This window comes from Canis lupus, chromosome 5 (assembly GCF_003254725.2).
Source record: "Canis lupus dingo isolate Sandy chromosome 5, ASM325472v2, whole genome shotgun sequence".
NCBI lineage: Eukaryota > Metazoa > Chordata > Mammalia > Carnivora > Canidae > Canis > Canis lupus.
In genome coordinates, this window is record NC_064247.1 from 16,839,555 (window position 1) to 16,856,190 (window position 16,636).

General features: G+C 44.5%; 2 protein-coding genes across 33 annotated transcripts in view; one reads left to right on the forward strand and one right to left on the reverse strand.

The window, feature by feature from the left end:
* BUD13 (BUD13 homolog) overlaps positions 1-16,636 on the forward strand; it is a 101,007-nt gene that overhangs the window by 35,464 nt on the left and 48,907 nt on the right. The gene's annotated exons all lie outside the window — the stretch shown is intronic.
* On the reverse strand, positions 1,779-16,443 carry LOC112671284 (uncharacterized). Of its 31 annotated transcripts, none has more exons than XR_007410671.1 (10): positions 16,281-16,440; positions 6,960-7,032; positions 5,822-6,032; positions 5,044-5,257; positions 3,351-3,520; positions 3,160-3,202; positions 3,020-3,071; positions 2,861-2,926; positions 2,357-2,498; positions 1,779-2,230 (listed from the first exon to the last, which is right to left on the reverse strand). XR_007410671.1 is itself a non-coding variant. In XM_025465426.3 (9 exons), the coding sequence occupies exons 1-9, from the start codon at positions 16,328-16,330 to the stop codon at positions 2,157-2,159; spliced, it is 1,002 nt and encodes a 333-aa protein (XP_025321211.1). In that variant the 5' UTR covers positions 16,331-16,438; the 3' UTR covers positions 1,779-2,156. The 31 variants fall into 31 exon arrangements, 4 of the variants coding, with proteins under 4 accessions (XP_025321211.1, XP_025321210.1, XP_025321213.1 ...); XR_007410665.1 differs by having other exon boundaries at positions 2,357-2,509; positions 3,379-3,520; positions 16,281-16,438; XR_007410664.1 differs by having other exon boundaries at positions 2,357-2,509; positions 16,281-16,438.

The window sequence follows — 16,636 nt, forward strand, 5'->3', positions numbered from 1 at the left end:
CATTTTGTAAAAAGATCCAAGGTTAGAAGATTAGTGGTGAAACTGGTGACATCCTAATAAAGTCTAGAGTTTACTTCCTAGAAATGTGCCATCATTAATTTCTTAGTTTTGACAGTTGTACCATAGTTACAGAAGAAGTTTAACAGTCAAGAGCTTTGAGTTAGAGAGTAACAAAACTGCATATTATCTTTACAACTTGCTCTAAGTTTAAATTTTTCCAAAATAAAAAGCTTATTTTATGAAAAGGCCCCAGTGAATATAGGCTCTCGGCCCTGGATCCTACTGTAAGTTACTACTTACAGTTAATACTTTTACAAGCTGTTTTGTAAGCCATCTCCTTTCCTTGGCCAGAAGTGGCAGTGAGTACATTCAACTCCTAGCCCTTTGTCACAATTCTTGTACACAGCTGGGTTTTATTTCCATATATGGGTTTAGGTTTTTACCTTCATTTGAGTAGGGCCCCACACTTTCTTAGGAACACCTTGTGTTAAGAAACTGTCATGGACTGAGTGTCCTATCCCCCCACATTCCCATGTTGAAATCCTAACCCCAAGGTGATGGTATTATTAGGAGGTAGGAACTGTAGGAGGTGTTTAGGTCCTGAGAGGGTGGAGCCTCGTGAATGAAATTAGCGACCTTGTAAAAAGAGACTCCAGAGAGCTCCCTTGCTCTTTCTACCATGTTAGGACACAGTGAGCTGACCTCTCAACAAGGAAGCCAGCCCTTGTCAGACACCAAATCAGTCTGCTAGTGCCTTGATCTTGGACTCCCAGCCTTCAGACTTGTGAGAAATAATTATATGTTAAGCTCTCCAGCCTATGGTGTTTTGTTATAGCAGCCTGAATTAGACTAAGTAAGACAGACTCCGTTTTTTTGGAATCCTTAAACCACTTTTTTTTCCCCTTAACAAAGGAATCTGTCTATTTTTAAGCAAAGACTGAGGTGGAGGAGAAGCAAATAGGTTCTTTGTAGATGAGCTTTGTGTTTAGTAGGCATTGGTGAAATTGATAAATTCCTTCTCTCTGATTTCTCTGCCTTTGTGTGTGTGAGCACCGCATGTCCTCCAGGGCAGAGACCTGCAAGCCTGTCCAGCGGGTGGCTGGCTGTCATTCCCCAGGCTGGCTACTAGAGGGCAGTGTGATATGCCTTTTCCTGACGAGGGAAAGGAGGGCCCTGGGTCTCATGCATGTTTTTCAAAGTAATAAGCCTTAGCCTCTCTCAGGAATACTTTCAGTTGCCTCTTCCACTTCTTGTCTGTCCCTTAAAACCAGAAATATAACCCTGTTTTCAATATGGTAAATATTTTTAAGAGAGAGATCTGGTATTTAGATTAGATCAGAGTCTCCCTTAGGCTTTGGAATACTTTCTCTACAGGGCAGGTTTGGTTTGTTTGAATCAAATTCAGACACTCCTGTCTTCCTTCCTTTCCTGTGCCACTTCCTCCACTCTGAAGTTTAGATTTAAGCAGCAGTGAGCAATACTAAAAACACCTGGATTTTGCATCTTAAAAGGGTGAATTTTATGGTATGTGAATTATAACCTCAAAGAATGTAAAGGGGGCAGCCCAGGTGGCTCAGCGGTTTAGCGCTGCCTTCGGCCCAGGGTGTAATCCTGGAGACCCAGGTTCGAGTCCCACATCAGGCTTCCTGCATGGAGCCTGTTTATCCCTCTGCCTGTGTCTCTGCCTCTCTCTCTCAGTGTCTCTCATGAATAAATAAATAAAATCTTAAAAAAAAAAAAAAGAATGTAAAGGGGAAAAAAGCAGTGAGGAGACACCGTAGCTCAAATAGAATGTAATTAATTGATGGTACTGACTTGAGAAAAGTCTTGATGCTTTGCCATTCATTCATTAATTAGAGGGAAACACTTGGACTTCTTTTTTCCCTCAGGTGTCTTGTAACACCACCGACCTTCTAGGACACACAGTGCATCATCGTTCCTTTCTAAGTAGCTTACTCACCCTTGCTCATTTAGTTTCAAAGAGCTGGATTAGGGTTTGCACGTGACTGGGAAATCCCAGTGGGAAAGCTGAATCTACACTGTGAAGTAGTTATTGTGGGACCTTAGTTTTAAGTTTGAGTTGGTTCAGAGATGTGTGTCCTGAACTGTGCATTTTTGCATAGGTTATTTGGGCAATTTCTTTCCTCCAATGATTACTATATTTGGGAATTTTGAATCTTGTTGTTGCCATAAATTCTTCTAGAGCTGGCTTTCAGGTAGCTGGACTGGCCTGTAAAAATAGGCAGAGATATAACGGGACCAGGCTGGAGCGGAGTTGCGTCTTCCCCATGACGTTGTTTTTTTTTTTTTTTTTTTCCTATTTGCAGACAGGGAAGACTCAGTCTTTCCTTTGTACCTGAATGTTTTCCTTTGCTCTGTAGAGAAATTGTGTTTGGCTCCCATTTGATGCTGTTGACCTTGGGCTTACACAGGTTCAACCTTTCAGAAAACAAGGGCATGTAGGAGATCCTGGGGGTAGTTTGATTCTCAGTCGGTGCCTGTGAACACCCTTTCCAGGGGACAGAGAGCAGTCAGCTGAAAAAGGAGTAAATCTTTCCCTCCCTGCATATTCTACTCAGCACCTGCTGTCAGCTAAGGAGTTACAAGGAGTCACATACAAATGCAATGTCTGGTGCTTAGTAAGCAAGGTTTGTTTTCTTTTTCTTTTGGCAGAGGAGAAAACATTTGTGCAGAGAGGTTAACTTGCTCAGAATTACTCTAAGTTGGAAAAGATCCAGGATTTCAACATCAGACTCCTTTCCCAGCAGTCACCCCACCCCCACCCTCAGCCCCATTGCAAGGTGAGAGGTGAAGGGGGGAATCCAGGGGACCGTCCCCTGCCCACAACAGAACTTCTTACCGGCAGCTTCTCATGGCTTCTGTGATAAGGGTCTCCACAGCCTACCCTGGGCTGAGTTCGGCCGTCCTGGAAGAAGCGCTTGCTGGCAATTTCAGTTTGTAACTTGGCTTTGAAGACTCTGAGTGTGCTAGAGGGGCACTTACCCTTGACCCGTTTTACCTGGGCTTTAGGAGGAGGTAGGTAAGGCATCTGGGAAGAGAGGAATGCATATCTGGGAAAATAATAATAATAATGATTCTAATTGCTATCTTTTGTTAAGTACTTACTGCGTGTCAAGCATATGTTAAGTGCATACATACCTCACTTCTGTGGTCAGGGACAGATATCAGAGTCCGTAAGTGGCTGCAGATTCAGGAAAGTAAAATTTTTGGATTTCCCAAGAATAGTAGGGTTGAGGTGATCTGGCAGGCTAAACTTTCCCCCTTGTTCCCTGTCTACCCTTGCTCCCTTCCTTGGGTTGAGGGAGTGGTAAGACCCTCATGCTGATTACCTCTTGACAGAGAGCTTGGGCACTTTACCCTGGTCACTGTGTCTCCATCAAACTTGGCAGTGCTTTTCCTACCCAGGATGGTCATCTCCTGCCTCAGCCATCTCGGCTTCTGATGCTGATGCATAGTGGGCTGCCAGCCAGTGTCTTTCTGCACAGCCTGGATATATTTGCTGCATAGGGTAAAAACATTTCTACAAGTCGGAATCTATACCTATGAACCAATCCAGGCATACCAAATAGAGGGGGGCACCTTGCCATCTACATGTTGTTGTTGTTGTTGTTGTTTGTTTTTTTTTTTCGCTTTTCATTTGTGTGTCTGCCTAAACTATACAGCGTATTTTCAGGTAATTTCAAATACAAATTTATTTCTTCCCTGAAAATAAAATTTTGCTTTATCTGTTTCTTTTCATACTCCCCAGTTACCATGCTAAGAGCCAGCAGAGAGGGTCCAACACCTGCAGTCAAAGGATAGGGCAATGGAGAGCATCTCTAGAGGGTTCTAGAGTAGGCAGCTAGAGGGGTTTCAGCTATGGCTGAGAGAATGTGCTCTTAGGAAATGAACTTGGAAGTGTGTGTGTTGGGGTAGGGGGTGAAGAGCTGTTGTATTTGCTAGGCTGGCACCCCTGCTCCCTTCCTAGTGAAGGCTGTCCTTTTCTCCACCACTTTGAAATAGGACTCCATTTCTGTAACATTTGTATGGCACTGCGTGCGCGCATATTCCTGGCTTTGCACTGGAGCCTTCTAACCTTTCAGGGATGAGTCAGAGGGAGCTAGAGGGCCATCCTGAGCCCCCAGAGCAAGCAGGCTTTAATAGGTGAGAAGCCAGGACAAGGCTGGGCAAGTAGTGTGCCTGATTCTCTGTGGTTTCTTGAGGACTGGAAAAGCCTGGCTACTCTACCTCTTGGCTTACAATTAGAGCTCACATCTCCCAGAGATGTGGAGGTGGGGAGACTGACCCCCAGTTATGAACAGCGTGCAGTTTGGCCTGGCCCAGATACGTGAAGTGAGGGAAATAAATCTGAACTAGTTGGAGATCCAAGATTCTGAAACAATTAGTCCTTTGCTTTGTTGCCTTCTATAGCTATGTCTCTGAATTGGACAGAAGACTGAGTTCTGAATTATTACAGATCTTCCTTGACTTATGATGAGGTTACATCTCCTTAAAGCTATTGTAAGTTGAAAACATTAGAAGTGGAATTGGATTTGATGCACCTTACCTACTCAACGTCATAGCTTAACTTAGCCTACCTCAAATGTGCTCAGCACACTTATTATTAGCCTACAGATGGGCAGCATCATCTGACACAAAGCCTATTTTATAATAAAGTGTTGGATAGCTTGTGTAGCTTATTGAATAGTATTGAAAGTGAAAACCAGAATGTTTGCATGCATGCAGAAAGGTGGTCAAAGCCTTGGTTGTTGACCCTCCTGACTGCAGGGCTGACTGAGAGCTGTGGTTCGCTGCCACTGCTCAGCATCACCAGAGAGTATTGTACTGTGTATTGCTAGCCCAGGAAAATATCCAGATTCAAGACTGGAAGTACGGTTTCTACTGAATGCATATCACTTTTTCACTATCATCAAGTTGAAAAATTGTAAGTCAGACCATCATAAGTTGGAAACTCTCTGTACCTTTCTCTAGCCCCTTCCTCCACAGCAACCCCGCAGCTTGCCAAGAGTTCTGGTTACTCACTTAATCCCCTGATTGTTTTTGTTTGGGTCAGTTCTGAGGACTTGATTCCACCCTGAGGCCTGGAAGTTCCTCTGGTATTGGCTGATATACTCCATGTAGCCTGGACGCACTACTGGTGCTATTTTTCTGCCCTGAATGTGAACTGGGAGCATTGATTGGCCAAGAAGAGGGTTCTGGAAGGAAATCTGATGAGTAGTGATCATGTGGTAGTCACCTGAGGGGAGTGAGAAAGTATGCAGAGGGCCTCTTCTGTGTGGGACAGTCTTGAGAGTAGAGGTGGGGATCTGGACCCCTGCCTTGGCTCCTGCACAGCTGGCTCTATTTAAACTTTTCATAATGGGAATAATAGACACAAATGTAAGGGCGTCACCTCTTCCACCACTCTGAGCTTCAGGGTTGTTTCCCCAAGACCAGAACTAAAGAACTTAGTGTGGAATCCAGATTATCCTCCTACCCCTTTTTTGATTACCTGAGCTTTGAAAGCCTGAACGACAGGGCTGCCCACTGGTCCAGCCTACACAGGAAGGAGGGGAGGCTAGGATGGGGTTATTGGTATGGCACTCTCTCAGAGTGGTCCCAGCTGACCTTGTAGCCAAATACTGCCTGAAGTGCTCATGAAGAGACTGCACTGGGGCCCTTGCTGCTTATTGTCTTCTCCTGGGCTGGGGTTCCCACCCCTGGGATCTGCCTGGGGGATGGGAGTGCCCCTGGGTAGGATGAAGTGGGTGGGTTGGGAACAGAGGGTTTTATACCCTTCTGCTGCCAGGCTAAGACTCACCTGAATGGGAGGACTTCTTCCCATGGTAAGTCACAGGCTCTATTCTCCAGGGCTTGTAACAATCTCCATAGGTTGCACTGAAGGGAGACCACTGAGGCTTGTAGGACTGGCTGAAGTAGCCTGTGGGCTGTGTCTGGAGTGGAACCTTGGAAAGGGGCTCCAGGTGGTATATAATATCTCCTGGGGCTATTTCCTCCTGGGCTTCAGACTCCTGCAAAGCAACCCCTCTGCTGCTGCTTCCCCAAAGTGGGAAGTTAACATTTGCCTTTTTGTTTAGAGGGGTCCTTCTTATCTCCCCATCATGAATAGGGGAAGTGGGGGGGGGGGTCAGTCTCCTAGAGTGAGAGGTCATCAAAGACTAGGCAGGTGCTATTTTCTAGCAAGTTACTTCACTTCTCTGAGCCAGTTTCCTTATTTGTAAACTCACTTTCTGGTTTATTGAGAGGATCTGAAATAAAGTAGCATAGTGTCTGGCATGTAGGAGGTGCTTTATAAATAGTATCTTCTCTTAAGCTGTTAACATTAAGATACTTCAGAGTGTTTCTGCTCTGTCAATGGCTTGAGTCCCTTTTGGCTCCCCTCTCCCTCCCTACCTTACCTGAATATCAGGATGGCTGTTCTCTGGCTGGGTTTGGAGAGCCAGTGTGTCTTGCTGAGTGGGATTGAGGGCTGTGCTATTTGAAGAAGGGTGGTCAAATGGGCAGAGTCGTCCATGCCCTGGAGAGAGGCTATCCAGAGCAGGGGGAGGAGGAGTGATCTGCTTATTCCAGTGAGGCGTACCCATTTACCTTCTGCCAATCTAGCCTTCTACCCTTACGCGTTACCCCCACTCTCCCCTGAGGGCAGAGCTGGGGTGCTGCCTATGGCCATGGTGTTCAGACAGTACCTAAATTGAGTCTGAGTCCTGAGCAGTAGGAATTGGGCAGGAAGTCTAGGGTGGGGAGGATGCTTTCTCTGCATAAGGGCATGTGGCATTTCAAAAGCAGTTATTTTGGAGTTTGTGAAAAAAAGAAGAAAAAAAAAAGCAGTTATTTTTAATGAGCATTTCAGGTTTGCTTGTTTGTTTATTTAGGCTTTAAAACTAATGCTGGTTGTGAGAGGGGTGGCTTACAATGACATTGGTTAGTATTGGACTTACCAGTTGACCAGCTGAACTCTGGAAAGGGGTCTCCCGCCCCCAGGGCTTGGTGCTGTTGCTGTGTCTATGTTTCCTAAGAGGCAGAAGAAAAAGAAGCATGAGAGGGTTGGACCTGAGTCAGAGGTTTGCTCCCCTGCTACTTTAAAAGTTGCAGGAGTGTATCCCTTGGGACCTCTGGAAGCCCCTCCACAGGGGGTTGCCAGTAGCTGACACTCTTTCAGGGAGAGGGGGGAGGAGGGCTGGCTCCTGCACAGGCCACACTGGGACTCAGCATTTTAGCTCAAAGGGTGGGTGGGAGATTGGGAGAGAAGGAACTGCTGCCCTTTGGGAAGCAGTTTTCGGTTGGTGAAGAAAAAGCGTTTTTGACTGGCAGCAGGGTAGGGTGTGTGGTGTCCTGCAGGATGGACAAAAGACCTACCAAAGGGCCATTTTACCTACAGTTGATGTTGAGGGGCTGCAGTGGTAGTGGGGAGCAGGTAAAAATAACTCTATGGGGAGGCCTGTCCTTGAACCGTTGAGGTCTGAGCATGCACTGAGCCAGAGCAGTACCCAGGACAGGAAGTGTCCTGTGTCTTCTTCCTGTCAACCTATATTAGAAGAACAGAAGCAGACAGCAGGAGCTTTGGGGACAGGTAGAAGGGGAGTGAGAAGGGGGATGCTGAGTAGGGGGTAACCAGAGGACACTTAGCCATAATCGCAGAACCCACAGAGATGGCTGAAGGTGGGCACTGTATCCTCTGGCTTTCTGGGTTGTGATCACAGTAGCCTCCTTGCTCAGCCCTACCTTCTGTTCCCAGCTCCTGAATGAGTGCTTGTACTTTGGCAGATTGGCATTGGTTCTGAGCTTTAGTGTCTTAGGCTGCCCTGGTCTTCCTTATTGAATATGAAAGCCATCCTACTGGCTTTGAGAGAGGAGGTGGAAGCCACTGTTACCCTAACAACAGACTCCTAGGACTAGTAGCTGGAGGGGGGCAGGGTGGGTGATTGTGTGATTGGTCAGGCCTCAAGGTTGTTGGATCTTATCTCTGCCACCAGCCTCAAGTCCAACTCTGGATCCTCACTGTGTGTGGGAGATGTGTGTGTACATGTGTATGTGCATATGTGCCCATGCCCTAGCCCTTCAGCAAATGTTTATTGTTTTCTATCCTCATCTCCACTCCCCATGCGAGACACACACACACACCCGTTGTCCTGAGACAGAAAGTTGACCTGCATCTTATCAGCTGTATAGATTTGGCCAGTAGCTGACACTCTTTCAGACCTTGGAATCACAAAATAGGAATCTCAGAAGTGGAGGATTCCATAAAGGACTTCTATTCGTGACTTTCCCCACACCAATTAATTTAGAAGTATTTCCATCATTTTACTAGCAGTTCAGCTGCTATCCCAACCTTTGGTCCTATGGAAATACACTGCTAATTATATGAATCCTAGAATCAAAGTTAGGGTCTTAAGGAGATCTGATTCTCCCATCTACTCCCTGCTGGAATACCCTGGCAAATCAAAGTGCCATTCTCACCCACATTTGAATACTTTCCAACCTGTCACCACCTCCTCGATATGTAGTTCATTCTTGGGCAACTCTAGCTATTGGCTGTTATGGTCCCCTGGGCTTCACCATTTGCCTGAATGATCCATCTTGGGGCTTATGAAAACAAACTAATAACCCCTTTTCTATCTGACAACATTTTAGATGTGTTGGTATAAATTTTTCCTTCTCTTCTGGAATCACAAGATTAAGGTCATAGGAGGAGAGTTTTGTATTGAAACTTGTACTAGATAGGAAGCAATTTTTGCCTAAAAGGTAGTAGGAAATTAATCTTTATACATAGGGGGTCTAATTGTGTCTGTAGACATTTCACATAGGGCCTCTTCCCTCTCCTCCATCCCCAACCCAGCAGCAGAACCAAGTATGACAAGTCAGCTAGAGGCTGACACAAGAGGAGGAAGTGGGAGGAAAAGAATGAAGGACTATAAGAGAGGGCTGAGGTCTTCAGTGCAGAGGGCCTGGATGTATGTTCACAGTGAACATACACCAGATTTGAGGGTGGATTCAAGGTGGGTCCTAGAGTCATACATAAACTCTGAGACAGACTGAATGGACAAGAGGAACTGTTCTTGAGCCCTGCCGTCCTGCAGGTGCTGTGTGTTGGGGAGTATCACATGAACCTGAAAGGCAGGAACTGAGGGACAATCTCTGGGATTCATGATGCTTAAGTAGCTGATAGTAAGATATTTCCCCCCTTAATTGTGGCACATCCTTTATGAGCAGGAAGTAATGTCACAGTTATATTGACATTATAAGAAAGCTGCTGGACCCATTCTTTTGTTTTCTAGTTTGTTCCACCATGACTTTGAGTCATGTACTACCTTCTCTATAGCCATTCCAGTTTGTCCCCTTTAAAGTATAGCACGTGGCTTGGGTCTAAAGACCCAGGGCATTCTGATCAGAGTACAATAGGACTGTTACTTCCCTGAGTCTAGATACTGTATTGTAATCAATATATTTAAGGTGGGATTAGCTCCCATGGTGACCACATCCCATCATTGCTTCCCACTGAGAAAACTATTGTCAGATGTTTCCACTGCTCCTTTACATGTATTACTAGAGGAGATGGAACCACATTACCCCTGTTACCTACTTGTGCAGTTGGCATTTCTTCCAGTGTAGTTACCTTCAGCATCTAGAAATCCCACTTTCTTGCTCTTTGACACTTTCTCAACACGTAAGGTAATGGGATGGTGGGCCTTGTCCTGGTTTTTCTTGGTGCAGGAGAGGACAAAGCTAGAATGGGTGTTTTCTAGGCTCATTCCTTCTCTTAAGGTTCAGATTAGCTCAACCAACATGGTCTCATGCTAGTTCCCCATCTTAGTTACTAATTGGAAAGTCTTTCAACGTGGACTTTAGAGAAACTTTTGCAAAGACAAAGTCAAGCAACCACTCCAAGTGCTGGGAGACCTCTAGGGTATATGGCAGGGGCTAGAGAGGCCCTGTTTGCTCAATTCCGCTTAGGAACTTATAATGCAAACTCATGCTACTGCTTTAAGTAGTGAACGTACCAATTTGGCCTTTCTCTGAGTTTTCATGGCACTTTGTGCTCAACACTCATCATACTGTTTTGTGGCTTGTGAGGTCCTGTGGCCAGGACTCTTAGTCAATTTCTTATTCTTATTTATATTCTTATTTTCTTAGACCTTTTACTCACTTTCAAATCTCCAGCTCCTGGCCCAAGATACTATACCTCAGAACTAATAGCTGTCATTTATTTAGTGCCACTATGAGCTATATATTAATATAGCACTCTCTATATATTAATTTCATAAAAACTCAAATCTGATGCCAGTATTTCCATTAGTAGACAAGGAGACTGAGGCTGAAGACCACAGACCTACCAAAGCCTATGCTCTTTGTCCAAATGTATGAATGAATGAATGAATCTTGAGATGGTTACTCTGGGTTAGTAGGCCAAAGTTGGTTCATTACCTTCAGGATGCTCCCCCCAGCATTTTAGTGGAAGTCTCTGATTAGCAGGGCTAATAATTGATGGTCAAATATGCAACATTAGATAAATTAATTAGCACATAGACCTCCTGTCAGATATTCATGGAGTGGCTCTCCCAGCCAATCCAGTCCCAGTGACAGGGAGTTTGTAGCTTTCAAACAGGATACAGGATAGGGAACAGGATAGGGAAAGCATAATTATCACAGTATTGATGGGGGGAGACTGAAGATAGGAATGTATCTAGAGTCACGTGGGAGGCAATTGAGGAGGCGGCCTTTATTTACAGGATGTGTCCAGTCTCCTCAGCATCTCTTCAAGGTCTTTTGTGACCTGACCTATTGACCCCTTCCCTGGACTCGCTGGACTTCTCACTTCTCTGATCAAACAACACTGATTCAGATCTTTTTTTTTTTTTTTAAATATTTTTTTCTTTATTTATTTATGACAGTCACACACAGAGAGAGAGAGAGGCAGAGACATAGGCAGAGGGAGAAGCAGGCTCCATGCACCGGGAGCCCGACGTGGGATTCGATCCCGGGTCTCCAGGATCGCGCCCGGGGCCAAAGGCAGGCGCCAAACCGCTGCGCCACCCAGGGATCCCGATTCAGATCTCTTTGCTTTTCCAAGATGCTTCTGCTGTTCTGTACCCCGCCCCCCTCAACGGCAGAACCTTACTTATCTTTTAGGGCCCAGCTCAAGTATTTCCTCTGTGGAGTTTTCCCTGGCTTCCTTGCTACAGGCAGAGTGGCTGAATTAAATGCTTCCTATTTATGTAACATTTGTAAATATTTATGCACTCAACATAGGATCATCTAAATCTATAAACAAATATTAACAGACCTGAAGGCAGAAATAGACAGCAATATAATAATAGAGGGGGACTTTACTACCCCACTTACACCAATGGGTAGATCATCCAGACAGAAAATCAATAAGGAAACATTGGCCTTAAATGACACATTAGATCAGATGGACTTAATAGATATGTACAGAACATCCCATCTCAAAGCAACAGAATACACATTTTTCTTAAGGGCATGTGGAACATTCCCCAGGATAAATGATATAGTAGGCTACAAAACAAGTCTTAATAAATTTGAGAAGATTGATATATCAAGGATCTTTTCTGACCACTATGGTATGAAACTAGAAATTAACTACAAGAAGAAAACTGCAAAAAGCACAAATATGTCGACACTGAACAACAGGCTATATTGCACAGCCATGGGTCAACAAAGAAGTCAAAGGAGGAATAAAAACATACATGAGTCAAATGTAAATGGAAATACAACATCCCAAAATTTAAGGGATGCAGCAAAAACAGTTCTAAGAGGAAAGCTCATAGTGGCACATGCAAGAAATAAGAAAAATCTCAAATTAGACTACACTTCAAGGAACAAGAAAAAGAATGAATGAAGCCCAAAGTTATTAGAAGGAAGGAAGTTACAGACCAGAGTGGTAATAAATGAAATAGAGGGGCAGCCCCGGTGACGCAGCGGTTTAGCGCCGCCTGCAGCCCAGGGCGTGATCTGGAGACCCTGGATCGAGTTCCACATCGGGCTCCCTGCATGAAGCCTGCTTCTCCCTCTGCCTGTGTCTCTGCCTCTCTCTCTCTCTCTGCATCTCTATGAATAAATAAATAAAATCTTAAAAAAAAAATAAATGAAATAGAGACTAAAAAGATAATATAAAAGATCAGCAAAACTAAGAGCTAGTTCTTTGAAACAAAACTGATAAACTTTTAGCTAAGCTTACCAAGAATAAAAGAGAGAGGGCTCAAATAAAATCAGAAATGAAAGAGGAGACAGTACAACTGATACTACAAATACAAAGCATAGTAAGAGTCTACTCTGAACAGTTACACACTAACAAATTGGACAACATAGAAAAAAATGGTTAAGTTCCTAGAAACATACAAACTTCAGAGACTAAACAGAAAAATATGAATTGATTGAAGAGAAGGGAACCTCTCCAATGTCATTTTACAAGGCTGGTACTGCTCTGATACCAAAACTGATAAGGACACACCAAGGAAAGCAGCTCTGGTGAACATAGATGAAAACATCCTCAACAAAATGTTACCAAGCTGAATTCAACAATACATTTTAAAAAAATTACACACTATGATCAGTGGGATTTATTCCATCATTATAAGGATGGTTTGATATCCACAGATCAACATGTATACCACATTAACAAAATGAAGGATAAAGATCATATGATCATCTTAATAAATACAGAAAAAAGCATTTGACAAAATTCAGCATTGATTCATGATTAAAAACTCTCAACAAGGTGGGTATAGATGCAATGTACCTCAACATAATAAAGGCCTCATATGACAAGCCCACAACCAACATTATATGCAATGGTTAAGAGCTAAAAGCTTTTCCTCTTGAGATGAACGAGACCAGGAGATTCACTCTTGCCATTTTTATTAAACTAGTATTGGAAGTTCTAGCTAGAGGAGTTAAGGAAGAAAAGGAAATAAAAGGCATCCAAATTAGGAAGAAGTAAAACTGTCACTATTTGAGGATGACATGATTTTATAAAACCCAAAAGACTCCATCAAAACACTATTAGAATAAAAAAACACTATTAGAATAAACAAATGTAGTCAAGTCACAGGATACAAAACCTGTATATAAAATTCTGTTGCATTTCCAAACACTAGCAGCAAACTAACAGAAAGAGATGTTAAGAAAACAATCCTGGGGTGCCTGGGTGGCTCAGTTGGTTAGCATCTTCAGCTCAGGTCATGATCCCAGGGTCCTGGGATTGAACCCCACATCAGGCTGCCTGCTCAGTGGGGAGTCTGCTTCTCCCTCTCCCTCTGCCTCTCTCCCTGGCTTGTGTTCTCTCTTGCTCACTCTCTCTTGCTCAAATGAATAAATAAAATCTTTTTAAAAATCCCATTTATAGTTGCATCAGAGAGAATAAAACACCTAGGAATAAATTTAGGAATAAATTCACCAAGGAGATGAAAGACCTATACACTGAAAATTATAAGACATTGATGAAAGAAATTGAAGAAGACACAAATAAATGGCAAGATATTCTGTGCTCATGGATTGGAAGAATTCATATTGTCATAATGCTTATGGTATTCCAAACAATCTATAGATTCAGAGCAATGCCTATTGAAGTTCCAATGGCATTTTTCACAGAAACAGAACAACTATCTTGAAATTTATGTGGAACCAGAAAAGACTCCGAATTGCCAAAGCAGTCTTTCAAGAGAAGATTGTGCAAGCATCACACTCCACGACGTCAAACTATATCACAGAGCTATAGTAATCAAGACAGTATGGAATCAGCATAAAAAGAGACATATAGATCAATGGAACAGAATAGAGAGCTCAGAAATAAACTCACATATATATGGCCAATTGATTTCCAACAAGGAGGCAAAAATATGCAATGGGGAAAAGATAGACTTTTCAACAACTGGTGTTGGGAAAACTGGACAGCAACATGCAAAAGATACTAGGATACTCTTATGCCATTCACCAAAATTAACTCAAAAGGGATTAAAGACTTCAGTGTAAGACCTTAAATCATAAGTCTCTTGAAGAAAACACACATAAGCTCCTTGACATCGGTCTTGGTGATGATTTTGTTATCTGACTCCAAAAGCAAAGGCAACAAAATAAAAAATAAACAAGTGGGACTACATCAAACTAAAAAGCTTCTGCACAGCAAAGGAAACCATCAATAAAATGAAAAGGCCACCTACCGAATGGGAGCAGATATTTGCAAATTATGTATCTCATAAAGGGTTGATATTCAAAATATATAAAGAAGTCATGCAACTCAACAGCAAAAAAAAAAAAAAAAAAATCCAATTAAAAAATGGGCAGAGGATCTGAATAGACATTTTTCCAAAGAAGATATACAGGTGGCCAGCAGACTCATAAAAAAAAAGCTCAATATCACTAATCATCAGGGAAATGCAAATCAAAACCACAATCAGATATCACCTCACATCTGTTAGAATGGCTATGGAGTGGGGACTATTGCTGCCGAGTCCCCCAAATGCACAACTATCAGTTCCTGATGTAGTTAGTAGGCATTTATTTGTATATTACTCTGCTGCTAATTTACATTAACTTCTTTGAGTGATAGCGAAAGGGATAACAGCTCAGGTATCCTGGGGCTGACTTTCTGATTTCTCTTCCTCATCTCTTTGGTTGGGGATGGGAGGGCTTGTGAAATGTCTTTATTGATTTTGCAATTCAGTCTAGGGAGTTAGCTGGGGGAAAGCAGGTGAAGAGCAGGGTAAGGAGGAGAGAGGGGCTTTGCAATCTAGGTGGGCCTTTGGGAAAGGCAGAGAGCATACTCCAGGGCAGTACCAGGCAACCAGCTGGATGGGACTGCCCTACTGCAATGTGGATGGGCTGATGCACACTGCTCCATGGTGCCATTTGCAGGACACATGTAATAAGGTAGCATTTTATTCCCTCAGGCTTGTATGTTTTTGCTGAGCTGGCTCTTCTACCTTCTTTTTTCTGTTCCATCTGTCAGGCAATCCCCCGCTTTGGGAAAGATCTGCATCCCCTCTCCCCAAGCTGGATTTTGAGATGCCAGGGCTCTGGCCCAGGGCAGGGGCTCTGACTTTTGCTCCTGGTGCTGACTTGAAAGGGAGTAGCTTCTTCTCTGGTTGGGGACTGAGAGGAGGTTGCCTGTCTCTATGCCCAGAGCTTCTTCACTTCCCCCCTTCCCAGACTTTCTCGGACCCTACACTTGCCTGTGATTAGAGAGACCATTTAATTTATTGTACAAACTGGGACATTTCTGAGTGTGCCTGTGTGAGCATACCTGTGCTATTAATAATTATGTTGGGACAACAGGTGTAAACCAGGACTGTCCCAGGTAAACTGGAATTCATGGTGAGCGTAGTTCTGAGGGCCGGCTGGCCTTGCTTTCATCCCTAGGGAAGGTGTGGAAGGCGGAGGCAGCCAGCAGAGGCTGCTGTGGCACCAACTATGTGTGAAGGTCTTGCTGCCTTGGAGAAACTCTCTTCCGCCCTCCCTGTTGAGGGACTGTGGGAGGACAAGGCTGGGGAGCAGAGGCTGGATGCAGTGGGTAAAGGTGGCTGTGGTAAAGATGTTGTCCCCTGCTGACAATGTGGCCGACATGAGATCTGGGCTCACTTGGGTCTGATTTACAAAGTGATGAGAAGACTGTGTGCTCCTTCCAGTGGAGCTGGGGACAAAGCCCAAAGCCCTGGGGGGGGCCTGGTTTCTCCAAAGCTCCCTGTAATTCCTGGATTATAGACTGTGAGTCTCCTGAATTCTGGCAGTTTTTGTCCTGCCCCTTCCTTCAGACAATGATGGGCAAGTGGGTTTGTGGTATTGCCAGCTCCCGAGGCTGCTGTCTGCCTAGATAGATTGGCAAGAGGGCTCATAGGTCAGCCCAGGGACACCCTGTATCAGAGGGGACGGTGGGAATGCCTAGGATCTTCGTTGCCTGACTTGCAGGTGGAGAATACAGACCAGCCATGGAGTCCCATGAAAAAGAAGGGCTTTCCTGGAAACTTCTAACCCTCTCTCCTCATCTAGTTCTTAACTCAGGCAGCAAAACCCCATTTCTTCCTCACCTAGGGGGCTTCCCTCTCTTGAGTTTGAAGTGCAGAGTTGGGAGACCTTATTCCTTGTGGGAGGAAGGGTTTTCTGTAGAAGGATGGGGGTCCTTCCTCTCCTCTGGCCTGGGGAAAGCCTTGATTGCTGAGAGGAGTCTGATCCCCCCTCCCCAGCCACAATGTCCTGGCTACCGGCTCATACCAGCTCCCATGTCCCCATCTTCTCTCCCTACTCACCTTAAGGGAAAGGCAATGTCTAACTTTGCAGACCACGTGTTGGTGATCATACACCAGCTCCTTACTCTTTGTCCTCAGTGATGGTAAAAGGGGAGGTGTTCTAATCAGGCTGTGGGGAGGGCTGCCCTGCCTGAGCAGAGAATTCTGGAGCAGCAATGGGTATCCAGGGCAGCCACAGGGATTACCATGGCAACAGGAAAGGCAGGCCTAGTTGTGGGGAGATGGGGCTGGAACAGGATTCCTGGGATGGTCAGAGGGGGGCTTGCCCTGACAGAGGCCAGCGAGGCCCCCTGCCTGTTGTCGCTTGTTGGCTTGAAGCCCACACTCTCTGGCACACTTGTGTGAAGTGCCCAGCC